Below are 21,284 nucleotides of genomic sequence, written 5' to 3'. Positions count from 1 at the left end.
ATTAAGCTCAGGAACTGTGGTAGGACTATAAGGTAGTATACTCCTTTTAGAGGACCACTGGGCAACATCTAGCCAAATTAAAAATGTGCATATCCTGAAATTCAGTGCAACCTCATACACAAAAATAGAGGTTCACAGATAAATCAGAAAGGGTGTTCATTAAAGTATTGTTTCTAATAGCCCAAACTTGCATATAAATGTCTATCAACAGAACGCAATAGAGCCATTTATAAAATAACACGGACAACAGAATGTGTCTTCAATTTCTTAAGGGGACCAGAGATGCAGAACAGTACAGAATATAATTCACGTGCTGGGGAAAAAGATCTGTGAAACCCAGTATTACCCTAGAACTTCAAAAAGCATTTTTGTAAACTCAGTGAAGAGTTTGTAAACATAAAGACCTTTCTGATGGTTTTCTCTGGATAGAAAAATCAGCTTAAGAAAATGATGGTGTTACATTAAATATAATTACATTTTAAAATTTGTTATGGGGAAATAAAAACTGATTGACCAAAGAAAACAATTTAAATTGGGTACATCAATTTATGTAGTAAGACCTGACTTAATTAGTAGTGTATATTTTATTAATTTACTCATATTAGTGAAAACAATTTAATATCCAACATTAGACGGCTGTTTTAAATAACAGAATACCCATGTAATAGAATACTATGTAATCATTAAAAACCATGCCATAGAATAATTTTTTTTTAATTGAAACTTCTCAATACATCATTAAGTAAAAAGGATGTTGCAACAGTTACGTGCAGTTTGACAGGTGTTAGTAGTTGTTATCTTTAAATGGTAGAATTACATAGAGGTGATTTTTTTCTCAGTTTTTTGGCTTCTTCCCTGATGTTTTTCTATTTCCTGCAATGGTTATGTAATTAGGAAAGACTGCTATTAAAACAGATGCTTACAGCTAACTCTAAGCTTGCTTTATAACTTGGACATTAATGTAACTATAATGCTAGTTACATTGGTACAAATCCAAGAAATCACGTTTGGAAAGAGGTAAAAGTTACTATTTCCCAGGAATCTTAATAAATGTTAAAGACACTACGTTGTTTATCAAAAGGATTTATTAGAAAATATTACATACTACATATCTGTTTGAGTATCATTTCAGTAGACAGCACTCCATCCTCATACTATGAACAATGTCTCACAGACCATAGGCAACCACTGTGCTTCTGAAGCTACATCTTTTGGATGGAACATTCAAGCAGTACACACTGGCCATTTAAAGGAAGATAATGAAGAAAATGTGGTAATTACCAGGAAAAAAAAAAAAATCACAGAACTTTTGGAATGTTAAAACAACTATTTTCAGTCTCAAAATTCTAGGCATCACTACAGCCTAAAACATAGGTCAATGTGACTAGTAAGTTAAAGGGACCAAAGTTTCAAAGGTCAAGTTAATACTGAATCTTCATAAATAACAAGAGAAATCTGTAACCCCACAAAATGTTTTTGATTAAGATTGTGCACATGCAAAATTAATGTAAATTTCTGAAAAAAGTAAGAATGGGGAATAGTAATGCAATGTATTTTTAACATAAAGCATGCACTTTCTAATACATTCTTAACTATTTCCGTTTTAAAAGTTTGAATTCTAATCCAGTAACATTCTTCATTAGCTATTTTAAATGCAGTCTAACCAGTACCGAACCAGATACGGAATACACACTTGTTATTTTCAAGAAAGGTGGAAGTAATTCATGGCAACGCTATTAAAGATGTCAAACTTTAACTCTTGACCACACCACCCAGTTTTTCTTCAAAACTTCTAAACATGTTTGCAAAAGATAAATGGTATAACGCATTTTAAAATGTCACCCAACTCCCAAAAGTCACTGAAAGAAAATGAAGGAAAAGTATGCATTGTGTGATTAACGAGCCTAGGCAATCTGCTCCATTTCCAAAGTGTGAACCAGCTTTAACTCAAAATAGATTGAAAGTTCACACAATTGTTTCCAGAGTTCAAAACTGAAACAAATGAGGTGTGCACTGGTATTTAAAACACTGTCTTAATATTTTATTAGAATATACTTCCAAACTTCTTTCCCTTCATAATCTAAACACAAACTTTAATTAAAAATATATATAAATCAGTATAATAATACCATATTACAAATGTCCAGAAATGCAGAATAAAGATCAAAAACTGCCTGGAAATATTTCTAACACTTTTTGGGGTTACACTCATAATCTAATAAAGATTATGAACTAGCACAATCATTATTGGGACTGTCATTTCAAAATATTGTGCCTATCAAAGCTAGCACCAGGAAAGTATTGTGCACATAAAATTGAGAAACACATAATCTTTACTTCAGAAAAGCAGTCCTCCGGAGTATTGCTCTTGCCAGTTTAGCTAGTAAAAGGGTCTGTCTCACTGAGGCACGCATCTATGAGCCATTTACATCTTATCTGAATAGCTTCCCAGTTATTTGGTATCTATTGAAAATTGTTACTGGAATGAAAGACAGTTTGTCATGGAGATAACCCATTTTTTCTTCCAAGATGCCAATTAAAATCATGGTACTATAACATTTTTAACTTACCTTTTATAAAAATTAACATATTTTACTATTGAAAACAAAAACAAATCCCCAGTCCCTGAAATCCTAACCAAGATTCCATTATGTAATTTCTCTCCTGTTCCAAAACACAGATTTTAATGTCTAGATTTTTCCAACATGGTTAATGGCCATCATATGGTCACCAAATTAACACTTTATTCATTGTAAAGCATTTGGAGATTTCTCAAGTGTGAAAAGAATTTCATTAGTGATTAGATAGATGAACATCAACCTGAGGCCACTGAAGTGAGTCTCATTATTCTACCTTCCTCCCGAAGTAGGGAGGGTCCCACTTCACAGCAGTTCTCAGGTTGGCACAGATAATTTATCATCTCTGATAGGTAGAAGATATTATGAAAGAACATAATTTTTACAAAGTCAACACTTTTTCAAAAGTGGTCTTCTAAATTCAACAAAGAATTTAGACTGCCAAAGTTTTAAATCTAGCAAATCAAATTGCTTCATCTCAATTGGAGGGAAAAAGGCACAAAGAAAAACAAGCAGCATAACCTTTATTTGGTGACACAATAGGTGAACAGCGTTCCAAAGTTTTGAACACTGAATGTTACTCAGGTGATAATTTGTTTTCTATCAAAGCAATTTATTCAGATGTGTGCTTTAAAAATACAGATTAGGAACCCTGCAATTGGTATGTTCTGTTATTAGAAATATTCTTCATGGTAATACATTACTTAACTTCCTATAATTAGAGGGGAAAATCATATAGATCATACTTTATTTTTAGCCTGACAGAATAAATGTATTATATATATATATATCTCTCTCTTCCAAAACCAGTGCACTTAGAAATTTCTAATTTATGCACTCCATTGTTCAAATCAAAAAGCTGTACATCTTCCGGTATCCACACTATAACACAGTCCTAGTAAAAATGCACATTCCTTTAACCCCTTTACTTTCCCTTGAATTTGCTTTTAGTTTTTGGGGGGTGGGAAAAGGAAAGGATATAGAAGTTGCAGTGCAGAACTATTATTTATTTAGAACAAAACATTATATCCTATGTTAAAAAAAATAATTTTATCAAAACCAAATTTCAATCACAGTTATGTATGATTTTCAGTTAAAGGTACATGTTGAAATTGCACTTTGCAGATATCGCGATAGTGTCCTTCAGAGTGCTCTCCATTTCAGCCTATGTTTTTTTCAGTAGACACAGGTTCTTCCAGAGTTTTCTTTTGGCTTCCCTTCCGTGAATATTTGTATTTGTCTACATAGGCTTTAACCAGATTTGCCACTTTAGTAGAATTGACTTCTCCACTCTTACTATGACAAACCTATGAAAAAAGGAGGGGATTTTTTTTTTCTTGTTAAAGGGAGCAAAATGGAAAGCTTTGTAAAAAACAAATAACCCCAAAGAGATAACTAGACATTTTTCCATTTCATATCTCATGTGAACTTGTTCAAACGTAAAAAAGCTGACAAGAATTAGAAGAAGCTAGCTCTTATTATTTTAATTAGACTTAAGTATCCCTTTACTAAAATAGAGATGGTTCAGAACAATACGTACGTTAACTCCACTAAAGCTATAACTTACTTTATCTACTGCTTTCCGTACAATCTCTTTATATTCTTCCTTGGTGATATCTTTATTTTGGTAAAATGGCTTAATGGCCAGCTTTACCTCCTGTGCTGCTTTTTCTTGAATTTGCAATTTCTGATAAGAGGAAAATATATAATTATTATTTTGCCCAATTGCATACTTTCAAAAAAAATTTTTTAAATATAAAACTAACTGAAAACACTGCACATTTACATTATTAGAAGGAACTCTTCAAGTGTCATAAACACAAAATAGTTATTTACTAACATACATAGCAAACATTTCTAAAAAAAATGAAATGTTACTAGTAACTCATTGGGCATCAATATATCCAGATAGAACCCTTCAAATAATATTAGAATTTAAGACTATCAATAAAGTCCCTTCACCATTTATATAATAGAAAGCTGTTATTTTTTCAATTTTATCATATACAAAATTATGTAGGTTGCTGTCAACCTTGAACTTGCCTTGTCTGTCTTCGAGCTATCTGCGCTGGCTTCCACTGTAACACTTACTTTGCTTTCTGCCAATTTTACAGCAGCATTAGAGGCTTTGCTGTGACTCGATGACGGAGTATTACCAGAACTTGGTCCCTGAACTGTTCCCATATTTCCTGGGGCTGCTGTCGGAGCAGGCAAGACTGGTGTACTCATGTTATTACTTACATGAGAAGCACTAGGAATGCCCTGTTTTAAAGAGTTATCATCAGTTAATTAATTACTTGTACTCAATAGAAGTCTTTTAATCATGTATTAGAAATAACATTTAAAACTCAAAGCAATTCAACCTTAGTACTTAAGAAAAAGGCATATTTCAGGTCATTTGTATCTAAAGAAATCTGAAGAAAAATGAATAATATTCTTAAACAGAGCCCTATTTAAAATGTCAGTATGACTTTTAAATTATATATGTGTATTGTTTTGACACCAACACTAAAAACAAGAACAGCATTTAAAGAATAGCATCTTTCCTGCAAGGCTCTTCATGAAAATTAAAGTAAGTGCCCCCCGCCCTTAAAGATAGGAGAAGATGAGGCAGTGAAATCACTGGCTTGCAGTGAGCTGACAGCAGATAAAGACATTAGATCCCATATCTGGAATCCCATTCCCCTGATCTTCCAACTATATCTTGCTGTCAGGATTACAGAATTTCTGAAATGGAGACGTAAAACTATAAGCAACACAATGTTTATAAATTATTCAAATTTTCTATATGCCTTAGAGGCACCTTTCTTTTTAGCATGGTAAATTCGTGAAAATGAAACACAGATGGTTAACGGATAATTAACAGCTTTACCTGGTGTTTGTCCAAACAAGACAATATAAGCTTCGTCACAGTATTTTATCACAAGTTCCCACCCCCCAAAAAATCCAATAAATTAGGGAAAAAATTTAACGCACCCATGACTTCATTCTAGTTTGGCTCATGATTCTGGTCTTAATCTGACAAAACCTACTTGGGTATCAGTATAACAGCAAAACGTAGCCTAAATGTGACATACGCATTCAATTCATTATTGTACCTGAGGGCTGGGAGGTTTGGGAAGGACGTGAAAGTGATGTTTTGAAGATTTACCATAAACCTAATCAAATAAATTGTTTTGGATGCTAGGAAGCCTCTCCCCCCGCCCCATAGCTAAATGTTACAGTAGCTAGGATGATTAAACTGGACTTGCCAAAAACATACCTGCAACTGCTTTCCATCTGGCTGTGGAGCCGTGTAGCTGACTTGCTGGGAGGGCGGGGGCGGGGGCGGCGGTGGCGGCAGTCCCTGAGACACACTGGTAGGAGCCGCGACCTGCATGACAGGCACTCCTGGATGCAGGTGCAAGGGCAGCTGAGGATGAATGTTAAATGGGCTGCGCGGGATGTTCATCAGAGGGGCGTGAACACCCACGGGATATGGGAAGATACTCATGGGCTGGTGTTGTGCGTTCATTTGTTGCTGCATTACATTCATTTGTGGTTGCATCATATTTATAGGTAGCTGAGAACTATCACCTTGTTGATTTGTTTGGTCTTTTAGGTTAGAATCTATCAAAAGAAAAAAGCTTGTGAAAAAAACCATGTTATAAATTTCTTTAGATAGAGAAGAACCACTGATTATATAGTAAAATTAAATAGCAATTAACAGACTGAGAACACCTAAACCAATCTTTATTTAGCTTAATCCTGTCATTTCTAGATGATTTGGGCTAGTTTCAACTAAAAGAACATTCAACTAAAATTAGTTTTAAGAATAAGTTGACATGATAATATCTATCAATATTAGCAAAGAATCAGTAGCTCAAGAAACTTACTGACTGGTTAACTAAATACAAAATGTATTTAGGTTACTTAATTAAAAGTAAAGTTAATCAAGTTTTAAATCTTCAACAGCTTTTTTCTTGCAGTGTTCTTACTGAGAAAAGCCAAGGTAAATTTTCATTAAAAGTAAGTTATTTATATGAGAACAGTGATCAAAATAATTCAAGTGAACACATCTGAAATAAAAGAAATACAAGATACCCTGCATAGAAACATCCCAAATTTTTCTACTGTAAAAAACTGTACTTAAAATATTAAAATCTTTGGTAAGGTTTGCGTCAGGGGAGGGATATGTGTATATGTATTTACATAATGCAAAGTGGCCTATAAACCACTGGAATTTAACATTATAAAACTATAAACAGTGATCATTTGAATTCATGCAAATTAGGTATTAAATTTATAATCTCTTTCCTTAAATAAAATAGTACTAATAAACAGAATATGTTACCCTGTTCAGTTGTTTCCTCTTCTTGTCTCATCCATCCAGACTGTGAACCTGAAGAATTTCTCCCTCGTCGTGAGTAATAGTTTTGTACATCTGCTGGCAGAGTCTTTCTCACAGCCCAACTAGATGCAGATGTCCACCCTGATCTATCGGCAGGTGTATCAAATGAGAACTCTTGCTCACTTTTCCGTTTATAGGGTTGCTGTTCCGCAAACTTGAAAGACTCATTCCCTGAACCATTTGAATTCCCTGAGAGGGGTTTTTGGTTTTGCCACCGATTTTCATTTTGATCTGTGTAGGCAAAACTACCTCTGTAAGTGCCTCTACCACGATTACCTCTACCACGGTTAGACATCCAACCTGAACCAAAGTTTTTATTCCAAGAATTCCCTGAATTTTCATTTCTATTTTCTTCCCAGTGAGAATCTTTTAACTTTTCTGGATTTCTGGTCCTTGGGTCAGGACCTGAATTTATTTTTTCTGTTACCCAATTGGGACAGTCATTTCTATGTTTGTCAGCAGAATTTGGACAGTCAGCATCTGGACTTATGTCATTTTTTTCTTTTCTTGTATTTTCATTCTGTTTCTCTGGGTCATGCTTTCTGTAACGATCATTTCCTCGTGGACATCTCCAACCATCATTTGCCCATCTTTCCTTCCACCGAGGAGAGTAACTGTCTCTGTCATTTCTACCAAATGATGAACTTTTACTTTTTGTTCTAGATCTTGATGGTGACCTAGAACGAGATCTGGACCTAGACCACCTTCTGGCTCTCCTTTCTCTATCTCTATCTCTATCTCTGTCTCTGTCTCTATCTCTATCTCTCCGTGGTCCATCTCTATCACTTTCTCTTTCTCTGCTCCCAGAACTGGATTTTTCTCTTGGGGAGGAATCTTTCACTCTTGACTGTGATCTTCTATTTTCTCTAGAAGTGTCTCTTTTTGGGGAGAGTGATTCTGATTGTTTTCCTTCCCTAGTGGTGCTATCTTTCTTTGGTGATCGAGACTGAGATCGCCTTCTTTCTCTTGCAATATCCTTTTTTGGGGACTGAGAACGAGATTTTCTCCGTCCTCTTGCAGATTCTTTCTTGGGAGATGGTGATCGAGACTTTCTTTCTTTTTCAGTTTCTCTTTTTGGAGATGGAGACTGAGACCGCTTCTTTTCTCGTGTGGTATCTTTGTTGGGTGACCAAGTTGTAGATGGGGAATGAAATCTAGATCTTCGAGTACGAGGCTTTTTGGCTTTATCTATCACATCTATCGGGCTTTCAAATGGTTGAGATATAGTTTCAACCTTTTCACTTGCAGGACCAGAAGATGGCATATTATTTTGAGAGCTGTGCTCCACAGAATTTTTAAGTTGTTTAGCATCGGCATTTACAGACAGTTCAATTCCAGATTCATTCTGTCCACTGCAAAATGAATCACATTCCATTTCATTATTGTCCTCACTAAAATGCTTCTGAATCTGTTCAATGTGTGTGTTAGGCAATTCTGTAGGTCTGGGATGTTCAACCAGAGATTCAGTCTTTTCTTCTAAACATTTGCCTAACTTGTTAAGATTATTTTTTAATAAATTATTTTCAGAGTCTTGAATATTATTTAAATTTTCATTCCCTGAAGTACCACACATTGCAATTATTTCTGCACCTTCTGTTTCAACATGCCCAGGTAACTGAACCTCTGAGCTCTCAACAGATGTTCTGTCCACTGTTTCAATAATTCCACCTTCAGAAGATTCTAATTTGGGGCTTTCTACAAGCTGTTCTGTTTTTACTGTAGAATTTTCATGATCAATAATTTCCACTATAGGACTCTCTATAACCTTTTCTTCATTAACCACTATAACTTTTTCTTCATTAACTACTATAACTTTTTCTTCATTAACTACTAACTCTGCATCCTCAGGTAACTCACTTACGCTGGGTATAGGTTGGTGTACTTCAATTTCAGATGCGGAACATGTAATAAAATCACCTGGAGGACGATCTGTACATAGATCTGCTTTTATCTCTGATTCTGAAGGTCCAGATATTTGGTCTTGGTTTTCTAATGGATCACCTCCTTTTTCAGAAATATTTTTAGAACTCTCACTAGTTTCTAAACACAAAACATTAGCCTCTATACCTGTATCCTCAACTTTCTGAACTTCTTCCTCCTCTCCGACTAGCACAAGAGGACCTTGGGTACAAGGTTCAGAATATGAAGAGTCCACTCTTTCCTCTGTATCATGGTTCTCAGTGTGTTCCTCACTTTCTTCTATTTGCTCACTGCAACTTCTCAAGCCATTAGCAGACTCATTTTCTACATTTGTCGGCATAGTACAAGTATTACTACTTTCTGCATCTGATTGGTGCTCTTTCTCTAACACAGCTGGTGTGTCAGATTCTGCTGTTTCTTCATCTACTGAATCACTGGAAGATGATTTTTCAGGAGGAGGTACAGAGCTCCGAAGTTTCTTTTTCAGTAAAGGTGGTTTTCTTCCTCTTCTTACAGACTTCCGTTTTGGAGCCTGTCTTGTTTGCTTTTCTGCCTCAGCTGAAGAGGAAACACTTACAGATGGATTACTGTTATCTGGGGCATCACACCCAGAATTATTTGATACTGGAGATCTCTGAGACTGACTGACTGTTTCAGCTCTTGTGTTACGTGTAGATCTCCGTGTAGGAGTTGTTGCTGCAGGTTTTCGTCTTGATCCTCTGGTGTTTGATGTACCAGAAGTTTGCTTCTTCTCGTCTCCTTCTTGAGCATGTGCTAATGCATATCCCTTGCAAGAAGCACCTAATAATGTATTTGTTAAAAAAGTAAAAAGTAAGTACGTTTCAATAAATGATAATAGTTTGGCTTCAGATTATTTTAGCACAAAATAGGTATAACAGTGAAACAAAATACATTTATGAATCAAATTATGAACAAATGCATAGCTAGTAACATCTGAGTAATATCAGGTATTTATCAGCTTCTTTTAATGCTACTGAAATGAGTTACTGCAAGATTTGAATCCATGTAGGCAATTTTGTAGGAAAAAAAACAAACTAAAGAGAATATGTTTGGTCTGATAACTGCCATTTGCTTTAGGAATTTGTATTACCTAGGCACAAAGCAAGAGAAAATAAGTTATCCACAAATAGATAAGGACTCAAACTATTTGTTCACAATTAACAGGAGATGTTACTTCTAAAGATCTAATCAGTTCCTTGAAGACTTGAAGTTGTAATTTCTTAAAGTAAAATGGATTTTCTAGTTGGAACAATTTTAAAGTCAAGTCACTGTCCAAATATTACAGAAATATTTAGGAATTACTGTTTATGTCATATTTTACAGCTTTTCTAAGTCACCAACACTCACTTTTTATGAGATTGGAAGCTCATAATTTTTAAAAACTAGAAAAACATTTCATAAACTTTACCAAAATTCTCTAAAGATATGGTACTTGTTGGAAAAATGGTTCTTGGCAACACAGAAGAGATGAGAGGAAGGACTTCTGTTTCAATATTCCAGGGTATAAAACCAATTCTGAAAATTCAAAACAAAATAAAGACATTTTTGCTTAACTGGTTTAAAAAAATTAAACCAGCAATTTAAAATCATTAATTTTCCAAATCAGGTTAGCAACATTAAAATACAGTATGCTTAAATTATTTTTTGCACAAATAGCTAAAAATGTAAATTCAAGGTTACTCATTGTTCAAGAATGGCTACCAATGGCTGCAAAGAAAAAAAACAAACCTTTAAAAGCATGTTTTTCTGATAAATTAAGGGCAAAGGGAGATCAAAGGCAACTTAAATATATAACAGTTGTTTCTCTTTTAAATAATTTATTTTGTCAAGAATTTTTTTAGCTTTTATTCCTTTTGCTATTCTAAAAAAAAAAAAAAAAAAAAATCCTATGTATCTGTGTAACCACAACCCCAATAGAGAAATAGAACCCTTCTACCACTCCATAAACCTTCATGCCCCTTGCAACCCCCATCCCTTTCCAGGCAACCTAAGAGATAATTTAGTCAAATTAATCAAGGTTTTAAAAAAATTAGTGAGGTCAAAGGGAAACCAGTCCATGAATAAAAACTTAACAAATAATAGAAATAGAACTATATTACTTGAATTTTGAAGTATAACATAGGTATCACAGTTTTTGTTAATTTCTTTGTTTTATAGCATATTGTCAAGGCCCCAAACATCAAAATATATACATTAAAAAAAAACCTGATTTCTATTACTATACTCTAAAACCCCTCCATCTAAAAATGATAACTCTTCAAAGTTTCCAGTGGCCATACAGACCTGCTAATACCCCAAAGTTTCTGCATCCAAACCCAATCTATTCTCAGCTTGACTATATTATTTAATATAAGGTGAGATTCTGCAGTAAGGGTGGAGAAGCTTGAAAAACAATGTGCATGTTATACATGTACAAAATTATATATAACTCTACAAAAAGGTTTCATATTATACATATATGGACTTCCTAATTTTACTTCTATTTGTGTTCTACTGTCATTCCTACAAGGAGAAGGGCCCTATGCAGAACTTTATTACAGTGATTATATATAAAGTTACAAGAAGTTGCAGGAATGAATATTCAGGCAAAGACCTTGATCGATGTTTTGCATTGGCACTTGATTTAAGTACATATCATGTCCCTAGCAATGTGCCAGTAGCTTCAGGACTTAAACTAAGAAAGGACTACATTACAGAAAATCATGAATGCCAGGGCAGAGTAGGGATCTGATCAAATAGTTATTTAAAAGAACATTTTTGAGAGGGGATATATCATCATAAAGGCAGTAATTCAGCTAACCGCACACAGGTAAGATTGGAATGGGGAAAAAGAGTAGAGGAAGGATGACAGATCTGAATGCTATTATTAATAATGACTCTCTTAGGTGTTTTTTCATTTTTATTTTTATTTTTTTAGGTGCTCTCTCTCTTAAATGAATTACATACCTACATTTACTAAACAGATAAATAAAAAATTCTTTACTTTTCAGGTGTTTTTTAAATAGCAATCTTCATTAGGCATTTGAAACACCAATTTAATTTGTACAAAACTTCCTCAGAAACATAGATATTGAACAAAATACCTTTGTACTTATATATTAATAATATCTTGTGCTCGTGTTAGCATTGAAACACTTTAGTAAACATTTTTTTTACCTTCCAATTCCAGGTAATGTATCAGGAAACCATGACAATTCCAGTTCCTGTCTCTTCTGCCTAATCAATGCACTGACTTCATTGACTTCTATAAATTCTGTACTAAAAGATAGATTTTAGACCTTCATCAGAATCCCCAAAATTTAAGTTTAGAGTAACAATTGGATTACATGATATATAGCAGATGTTTTCATACCTAGCATTATAAATTGCATTTAAAAGAATCTTTTTCTATTTAAGCCCTTTGAAAATGAACTCATTCCTAATATAAGTAAAATTTTTATAAAAAGTCAATTTGAGATTAACATTCTTATTAATGGAAGAAAAAAAGCAACACTATTTCTATCCCATAAACCACAGCTGCAGCAAGCAGTGCTGGCAGAAACTGTAGGTGCAACAGTTTCCTCCTGAAACTAATCGGAGGACAAAAGAAGAAAATAAAAGAAGGTATGGTTACTATAACAAAAAAATGGGTATAGTTCAGCTTTTCAAAAGGCTATTCAGATATAATTGTTTCCTTTGATGACTTGCCAAACTTAAATCACACAATCTTAATCTGTCTCTTAGTTCAACAAACTCTGTGATTTTAAAACTCCAATTTAGTCTTCAAATTCCTCATACATGGTCTGACTATTAAGTTCGCGAACTCATCCTAGAAAAAGTGCTCCATACCTCACTGCTGAGTATCACGACGATTACTTCGAAGTCCTCCCCTTGGGAAGCTACCCACCAACGCCAGTGCCTAGTCCACCGTTCAAAGCAATGTTGGAACTCTTTTTCTAGAAGGCCATCAGAGCTGTCGTATTACCCTTGATGTCCTGAATATCATCAAAATGTCTTCAATATTTCCTTTATCTTTGGGTAAAGAAAGAAGTCACTGGGGGCCAGATCAGGTGAGTAGGGAGGGTGTTCCAATACAGTTATTTGTTTACTGGCTAAAAACTCACAACCAGTGCTGTGTGAGCTGGTGCACTGTTGTGATGCAAGAGCCATGAATTAATGGTGATAAGTTCAGGTCATCTAACTTTTTCACGCAGCCTTTTCAGCACTTCCAAATAGTAAACTTGGTTAACTGTTTGTCCAGTTGGTACTAATTCATAATGAATAATCCCTCTGATATCAAAAAAGGTTAACAACATCATTGCAACAAGTTCGCGAACTTAATTGTCAGACCTTATATGTCTACATATCTACCGCCAGTCACTATGGATCAAAGATGACTGGATGTATTCTGAAAGGGTTCTGCTTTATTAAGTACTACCTCCACAATTTAACAAGTAGCCTACTTCTCTATCACATAAGAAGCCTGTGTAGAACAACTTAATTTACTATTAATGAAAACAAAGCCCACTAGTACAGGTACTGCACAATGGAGGGTCACAAAACAACAGGGTTTTTTTTTTTTGCTATTTTCCAAGAAAACAAAAACAAAGTGGGCTTTCATGATGTTTGTTGAGCCTGAGTTTAAATTTCTACCAAAAGTTAATTACAACTAAAACATCAAGTATAAAAAGTATAAATTAAAAGTAGAAAATACTAACCAGTAAGCTCTACAGGTAAAAGAAGATTCTCCAGTGTGACTAGAAGAAAACATATTGGAGAAAAGATTTCTGAAGCACTGACTTGTACACTGATTTGATCTTTGAGGCTAGAAAAGTAAAAAGAGGTTATTAATGAAACAGCAAACAAAAAACCCCTCCATAATAGTTGGTAACAGTTATATTTAAATATTTTGATATACCTGAGGCACTAGTTATGTACTAAACAACCATGAAGTGTTATCTAAGAAAAAGTGTTCAACAAACCTTTATCTTTATTGTTGCATTTTTCTTTCCTCCCATTTCACTGTATTTAGAGTTTCCTGTACAAAGACACAAAAAGACTTGATTTCCTTGTCTTAATTTTTATAAGGCTATAAAACCAAGTATTAATACTGATATACTGACAAAAGAAAGTTAAAATAGGTAGAAATATGTGGCGGGCGCAGCTCAGGTCCAGTTGCCGTTGTTAGTTGCAGGGGGCACAGCCCACCATCCCTTGTGGGAGTTGAACCAGCAACCTTATGGTTGAGAGGATGCGCTCCAACCAACTGAGCCATCTGGAGCTCAGCGGCAGCTCAGCTCAAGGTGCCGTGTTCAATCTTAGTTGCACCATCCCTTGCAGGACTCCAGGAATCGAACCAGCAACCTTGTGGTTGAGAGCCCACTGGCCCATGTGGGAATCGAGTCCACAGCCTTTGGTGTTAAGAGCACGGCGCTCCAACCACCTGAGCCACTGGGCCGGCCCTATACATTACCATTTAATCACTGGCACCAACTTCAAGTAAGTACCCTCCTTCCTCCCCAAACTTTAGAATTAGAATTAGGAAAACTAGAAATGTTGATTAAAACAGCTTTCTGTTAAAGCCACGTTTTTGGCTGCATTGCTTATGATTCATTTTTTGACTTTACCTATCTCATCTGGAAATTTATTTCTATGGATATGTACTTCCAGGTTAAGTAAGATAAAGGGTAGTTTCTGCTTACCACAAAAATTGTGTTAGCATCTTTACAGATTACAGTTCTTAGTTTTTCTTTACCATCAAGCCTATGTTATTAGTCATCTATACCCGTTAATACACTTGTTGTCCGCAATAAACTGCAGCTGGTACTGTCAATGCTCTCTCCTTAGAACTCTCAAAAAAGTATACAGTGTAAATGGCAACGGATCTCTTTCAGTCTTCATCCTTGCTTGCCTCATAAAGGGCCTACTGACTGTTCAAAATCAATCACTTTAACTAGGAGGCCTGTTTCCTGCTATTGCAAGACCGTATGTATTTGGGGTTTCTTCTGTCAGTCCATTGGTAATAGCCTACTTTCTACTTAATAGCATACCAATTTCCTTTTAAGTTACTCTACAACAGCTGTGGATTGGTGCTATTATCCATCCTTCACACATGTACCACCCAGAACTGTTGTTAACAAATGTAATTTCAACGTTGGGGACAGGAATGATGGCTGAGTTCCAGGAACTTATTTCCTACCCTTTGATGTATATTTAAAAGATGATACAGGTTTTTAAAATTGCTCAAAGAAGCCAGAAATAAAAATGTGATAGGTACCCAGCCACTTTCTTAAAAACAACTACTTCCTTAGCTAGACAACGAATTGCTGTGTTGTAACTATACAGTGTCTTTTATACCCTGAGGGTGCAGAATTGTTTTCCCTCAGGTTTCATTCACTCAATACTTAACGAGTATGTACTGTTTACATAGCACTCTTTCACTTGGAAGCCTATCTCAGGAAGCCACCATTTGACAAAATGCTCCGATTGGAAGAACTGTTAGTTTTCTGGCCAATGCTAAGTGTGAAAATCCAGTCCAAAAGCTATTTCACATATTTCAGGGTAATTCTCAGGTAATTACTGAGTAGCCCCAATAACAATCTTAGAAGTGCTCAATACTGATGGATTTGTCTAAATTTTGGTTTCCTAGAGACCATGTCAGAAAGCCACCCTACTAATCTATCTGCTTTGGACAGCAGTGATACGCCTTTTCCTTTAATATTTATCAAAGTAATGCATGCACATACTTTCAGAAGTCAAACAGCATGTCTAGGCTTATAAAGAAGAACTACAGAAATCTCTCCTCTTGCTTTTGGCTCCCCAAAAGCACTCATCAAATCCTTTAGCTGCTGCTTCTAATATGAGCCTCTTTATTTCTACATCACATGCTTGTACTATCCTACCTTGATTTTTTTTTGTTTCTGATTTTTTTCTATTGTTTTCTTTACTATAGAAGATAAAGACTTTTATACCACTGCCCTACCTATCTCCTTTGCTGCCTCCCCCTATGTTCTTTTTGATTTATCAACATTTGATATATGCAGTATTACATTATAACTACATATAAACATTATTTACAGCTGAGCCATGTACTGAATTCTGATTACTTTTCTTGTACAATTTCTTGCTTTTTGTAGGGTTAACAACGGCTTTGTTTTCTCTTTTCCTTGCTTTCCTGTATTACCTATCATTAATTTAGCTAACTCTACAAAAGTATAAATCTCGTCTTAATACACGCAAATACATCAACTCATACTTCAAGTCTGTTCCCCTCTCTCTTGGAAATATTCTTCCTTTGTCGGGCTCCAATCTGAACTAGTAACTCTCTAAAAGCTGCTGTTCAACTGTTATTCTGGGACTGTCCTCTATAATCCGTTATCTTTTCCCTGGGTTGAAACTTATTTTCTGAATCACACATTGTTCCTTCATTTACTTTCTCATTTAATGAAGCATACACATCCTCTAGCAGAATTCTGAGAAAAAGTACAGAATGAATTTTTCAGCTCTTATGTTTGAGAATGTCTTTATTCTGCCCTAACATTCAATTGACAGTTTGGCAAAGTACAGAATTTTCTAGGTTAGAAATTATGTTCCCCCAAATTTTCAAGGCATTGCTCCACTGTTCCATCTGTTGTTGATAACATTCTTTCACACATGGTCTGTTTTCCCTCTCTAGAAGCTCTTAGGATATTGTTATCTGCCAAGTTCTAGAATTTTATGAAACACTTAGAGTAGTTCTTTCCTCATTTACTAGGTATTAGGTTACTTCTTTATCGGATACTTACACCCTAGTATTCTGGGAAACTTTCCTTTGTAGTACTTTTCTTGATAACTTTCTGCCATTTGCTTTTTTTCCTTTTTGAAATTGTATTTTTCATTACTGAACCCCGTGGACTAATTAATACCCTATCATCTCTTTGACTTTTTGTCCTACTCTGAGATTTCTCAGTTTGTCGTCTACTCCTGTTGAATTTTTTTAATTTCTGCTATAAGATTTTTCATTTCTGAAAGTTTAGTTTTGCTTCATTGATGAAATATTCCTTCTCTTATCTCTGAGGATATTAATTTTTAAGGTGTTCCATTTCCCAGCACTAGGTTTGTTCTATCAGGCTCCTTTTGTCTTTGTTTTGATCTCTATTATATTGGACCAAGGTTTCCCTCAAATATCTGGTGATCCCTGATTGTTTGTGGGACACTAAAATACTGATTGAAAATGGTGTGGATGGGTGGTCACAGCCTTTCAACTAACTGGTTTCACTGTACGGTGATCCAGCTATTTCATCCAGAGACTCCCAAATGTGTCTCTAAGTCTTTGCTCTTAGACAAGACAGTATCTCAGAAGATGCCTATCTCCCACTTTGGAAGCAAGCAAGACTGCCAGTGCTTTGAAAAATGACCACAGGTAGAGAATTAGAGGCCTCAACATTTGACTTAATTTCCGTCTCTTTGCTGTTTCCTCTACTCATTTATGCTAGACTTTAATCTGGTTTAACCAGTCACTCTAGAGAGTATGCCTCCAGTCTTTGTCTGGACAGACTCCTTCCCCTACCCTGTTCGGCCAGGAATATACAAGATAAACTGCTCCTTAAAAATTTTTTAATCAATTCTTTTTTGGCACCACCTCATATCCCTGCCTTCAGAGATAATGGAGTCCTTGAGACCCAAGACTGTCTAAGGTTCTTTGGTACATGAACTGATTTGATTCTTAACTTTTCCCCATGAAAGGTGTAGGTTTCAGCTTTCTGCTAAGATAGTTTACCATTCAACTTGTAATACAATCACTTTCAAGCTTTTATTTTGTGGACATCTCTTATCTGTTGTCTCTTCTCTCCGGTTCTCTTAAAATTTTCTTTTCATTCCTTTATTGTCATTTTAATAGGGTTCTGGGGGGGATTAGAAAATTAAACAGGTGCTCAATCTGCTATGCTTCACTGAAAGTGTGTCTTATTTGTTTGAATTCAGCATATCTCAAACATGTTTCATGATACACTAATCCCAAAAGATATTTGTAGTTTGTTTTTCTACAATATAAACCAGTATAATAAAAGCTCAGAGCTTAGAACTGAGTGCTTGGCAGGCACCCAATTAAAGTTTGATTAATTGATTCCAGTTAATAAAGCTACAATTAAATGGATCTAGCATACACTTAAAGAAGTACTCCATTAAGAAATACCTGAAAAGGGGATACTTTTCATAAACTATATCAATTATAAACTATTAGCCCAAACTAAAGATTAATATTCATTCCAAGAACAAAGTACATAACGGAGGTTACAATTTTAAAAGCACGATAATTCATTTTATCTAGTATGAGTGAAGAATGAAATTGATATTTCCTTAACCAATTTGCCAAAAAGTATGTTAACCTTTTATAACACTTGTAGTGAGGCGACACCATCTTCATTGAATGAAAAAACTACATTAAACAGTTTATATCATTTTCCTAGCGTCACAGATGGTTTAATGGAAAAACCAGTACAAAATCCAAGGAACCTACTTCCAATAAAATTGTCTACTATGCCTGCTAAGATTTAACTAATGTTATACTAGTAATTTATGCTCCAGATAAAAGTTCATAATGTAATGTGCTCTAGTCATTAGTTTGTGAGTAAAATAAAGATAATTAACTTCAGGTAGAAAGTCACAAATAAATGTTCAAAACCCCTTCCTTCCTGCTTCAGAAAACTGTAAGAAATTAAGCGAAAACTGAGTTCTTCTAAAATCTCACCAAGCAATTCTAGGTAAAGAGATGGACATTTCCTCAAGAAGTTCTTTTATAAAAAGAAATTTAAATTTTCCTTAGTATATCGTGGTTCCTGTTCAGTGTAACTGAGTAAATAAAGATGTACTTATATTTGCAACACTTCCCACTAACTCTACCTTCACTTTAACTTTGTCTTATGTCTCGCTCAGTCATCAAATACCTACATTTAAGGGTCCAAGGTTGCATCTCTCTTGCATGACAGGTTCATTACTGTCCCAAAACTTTGAGACAATTATAAGTAACATTTACAAGTTCTCTTAGTTTTCTAATGAGGCCATTTGTTAATAATACCTAAGAAATCTCATAAGAAATGTGAAAATTAAAGGTTACAATTCTTAAACCTTTAATACTTAATAATACCTACGGTTTATGAACTTCAGCCTAAAAAAAAAAAAAAGACTGGTATCTATCATATTTATGAATGGTAAGGCAAAATAATCAAGGTTTATTAGTCTAGTAAGTAGGGAGTAGACATTATGCTATCAAAAATAGTAAATTTTATGTTAAGAATTATTTTTCAGCTCAAAAGTACACCTACACAAGAGCCATCAGAGTAAGGCAGTAATTTGAGTTTACTGCCATAAAGGTCACAGACGACCACAAAGTGAGAGGCTTAGCATGGATAACAGCAACAGTATCATGCTGTAGTGGGAGAGGCCCTGGATATGCAGTCAGAAAACTGGATCAAATCCAGCTGCTCTAATTGTTAGCTCTGCAATGTGGGTCAAGATATTTAGCCTTTTAAAATTGTTTTAAAGCTTATAATTATGAACAATTTTGAACATTCCATAAAATACAAAAAAAAAAAAAAAGACACCTATAGAGTAGGTTTAATTAATATTTAGCCATTTTTACTTTCTAATAATCCTTTGTGTCTTTCTTTTGATATTACTTTCTTGGAATTGGTGGTATCATTGTCACCCACGTTTTTATTATGTTTTCCAAATCTCAGTTTCCTGTTTGTTACATCTGTTGGTCAGTTACCTTTTATTATCAGGGAATTCTAGTCAAACTCAATAAAAAAAATAAGTATTTAATAACCATTACCACTTTGTATGAAACATGAAAAAATGCCACAAGAAAACACAATTACTACCCATAAGAAACTTAAACTTTAACTAGAAAAAAACACACAAAACAATATGCTATACTGTACTTTAGTTAACTGTAAGAGCTTGAGTTATATTATGTACCACTATGGAGGGAAAATGGCCAATTAAATTCTCATAGTACATTTAATTACAGAAAATTTTAAATATAAAAGTAGAAAGAATAGCATAATGAAACTCCATATACCCATATCCCAACCTCCACAATTATTCATTCATGTCCAATGTTAATTTACTACCTTCTCAAGATCATTTTGAAACAGATTCTGGATATCATGTCATTTAATGCATAAATAAATACTTCAGTGTATAACTATAAAAGATAAATGCTCGCTGGGAAAAAGAATCCTTAATATTATCACAAGTGAAAAACAAATTTAAAACCCCCAATAATTACTTAATATCAAATACAAATTTACAAAACCCCAATAATTACTTATATCAAATACCTAATGTTCCATTTTCTCCAATTGTCCATAAAGTTACATTTTTTTTTTAACTTCCTTTGTACATGCTAGAATATGAATCCAAATAAGGCCATACATTGTGATTGGTTGAATGTTTGTCTCTTTTAAATCTACAGGTTCTCCACCCTTTTTAAACTCCTTGGAATTTTTTGACTAAAGAAACCAGGTCATTTCTCTGTGGTCTAAATTTTGCTGATTGCATCCCCTTATCACTTATATAGAGCATGTATATTCTTGTAAATTAGTAGTTAGATTTCTTAATCAGATGCAGAGTTTTCTTTGTGTGTTTTTTTTTTTTGGTGACACTACTGAATATTTGTTATTTACTTTCACAAGGGTGTGTTTAATGGTTGGTTCTCTCTCCTTTGGTGATGCTGATCACCTCCTAGATCTATTAACTCATTAGTTTACAAAATGCTGATGTTCAAATTCTGTAATTCCATCTTCAATTATTTGCTGAAATACTTCTAAAAATTTTAACTTTCCTTTTTTTACCTGTTCAATTTTCCTGATGTCTAGTTTATTTAGAAAAGGCTAGACAGATGTTTGGATCTTTCCTTTCATATATGTACTGGTTTTCAAAATGAGTTTACTTCCTAGCATCCTCCAAAATAGACCAATTAGTTTTTATGTTTATTTAAACCTGAGTAATTTTCATTAAACACGATACGTAAATACAAGCTAACTATTCGTAAAATAGGTAACCAATAAGTACCCAGTACCCCTCAAATCCAAACTCATTCAGTTAAGACATTTTCACACAATTACCTAGGTATTAGTACTCTGTTATCACCCACTCATAAAGTACAATGAGTATTTCTGCCCTAAACCAAATAAATGACTTTGGGCATCTTCCTTTAAGTAGATACCACAGTAAGAGTAGGTTACAGGCCTTCGACAATGTTAACCTTCTCGTAGAAAAACTTTTTTAAGAACTATAAATTAGCTATTCAATATTAAATTAGCTTAGGATATCCACCAGAAACTTGTTATTTCATATTCTGAATAGTAAAACAAATTCTCAAATCCAAATAATTCACAGATTCTTATAAATAGTCT

General features: G+C 34.4%; 1 protein-coding gene across 4 annotated transcripts in view; it reads right to left on the bottom strand.

Moving 5' to 3' along the window:
* Positions 1-1,067: 1,067 nt before the first annotated feature.
* Positions 1,068-21,284, bottom strand: part of SCAF11 (SR-related CTD associated factor 11) — a 63,728-nt gene continuing 43,511 nt past the window's right edge. For 3 of the 4 annotated variants that reach the window (XM_019748406.2, XM_074325804.1, XM_074325805.1), the window contains 9 exons: positions 13,869-13,924; positions 13,605-13,711; positions 12,064-12,165; positions 10,316-10,422; positions 6,910-9,687; positions 5,839-6,185; positions 4,620-4,838; positions 4,144-4,263; positions 1,068-3,883 (listed from right to left, as the gene is read on the bottom strand). In XM_019748406.2, coding sequence (XP_019603965.2) covers positions 3,737-3,883; positions 4,144-4,263; positions 4,620-4,838; positions 5,839-6,185; positions 6,910-9,687; positions 10,316-10,422; positions 12,064-12,165; positions 13,605-13,711; positions 13,869-13,924 — 3,983 coding nt within the window. In that variant the 3' untranslated portion in view covers positions 1,068-3,736. The remainder of the gene's footprint in view (positions 3,884-4,143; positions 4,264-4,619; positions 4,839-5,838; positions 6,186-6,909; positions 9,688-10,315; positions 10,423-12,063; positions 12,166-13,604; positions 13,712-13,868; positions 13,925-21,284) is intronic. The other variant, XM_019748408.2, reaches the window with a different exon arrangement.

Source organism: Rhinolophus sinicus, linkage group LG02 (assembly GCF_036562045.2).
Source record: "Rhinolophus sinicus isolate RSC01 linkage group LG02, ASM3656204v1, whole genome shotgun sequence".
Classification (NCBI taxonomy): domain Eukaryota; kingdom Metazoa; phylum Chordata; class Mammalia; order Chiroptera; family Rhinolophidae; genus Rhinolophus; species Rhinolophus sinicus.
The sequence above is the reverse complement of the archived record's forward strand: the minus strand, read 5'-3'. Positions and strand labels throughout refer to the sequence as shown.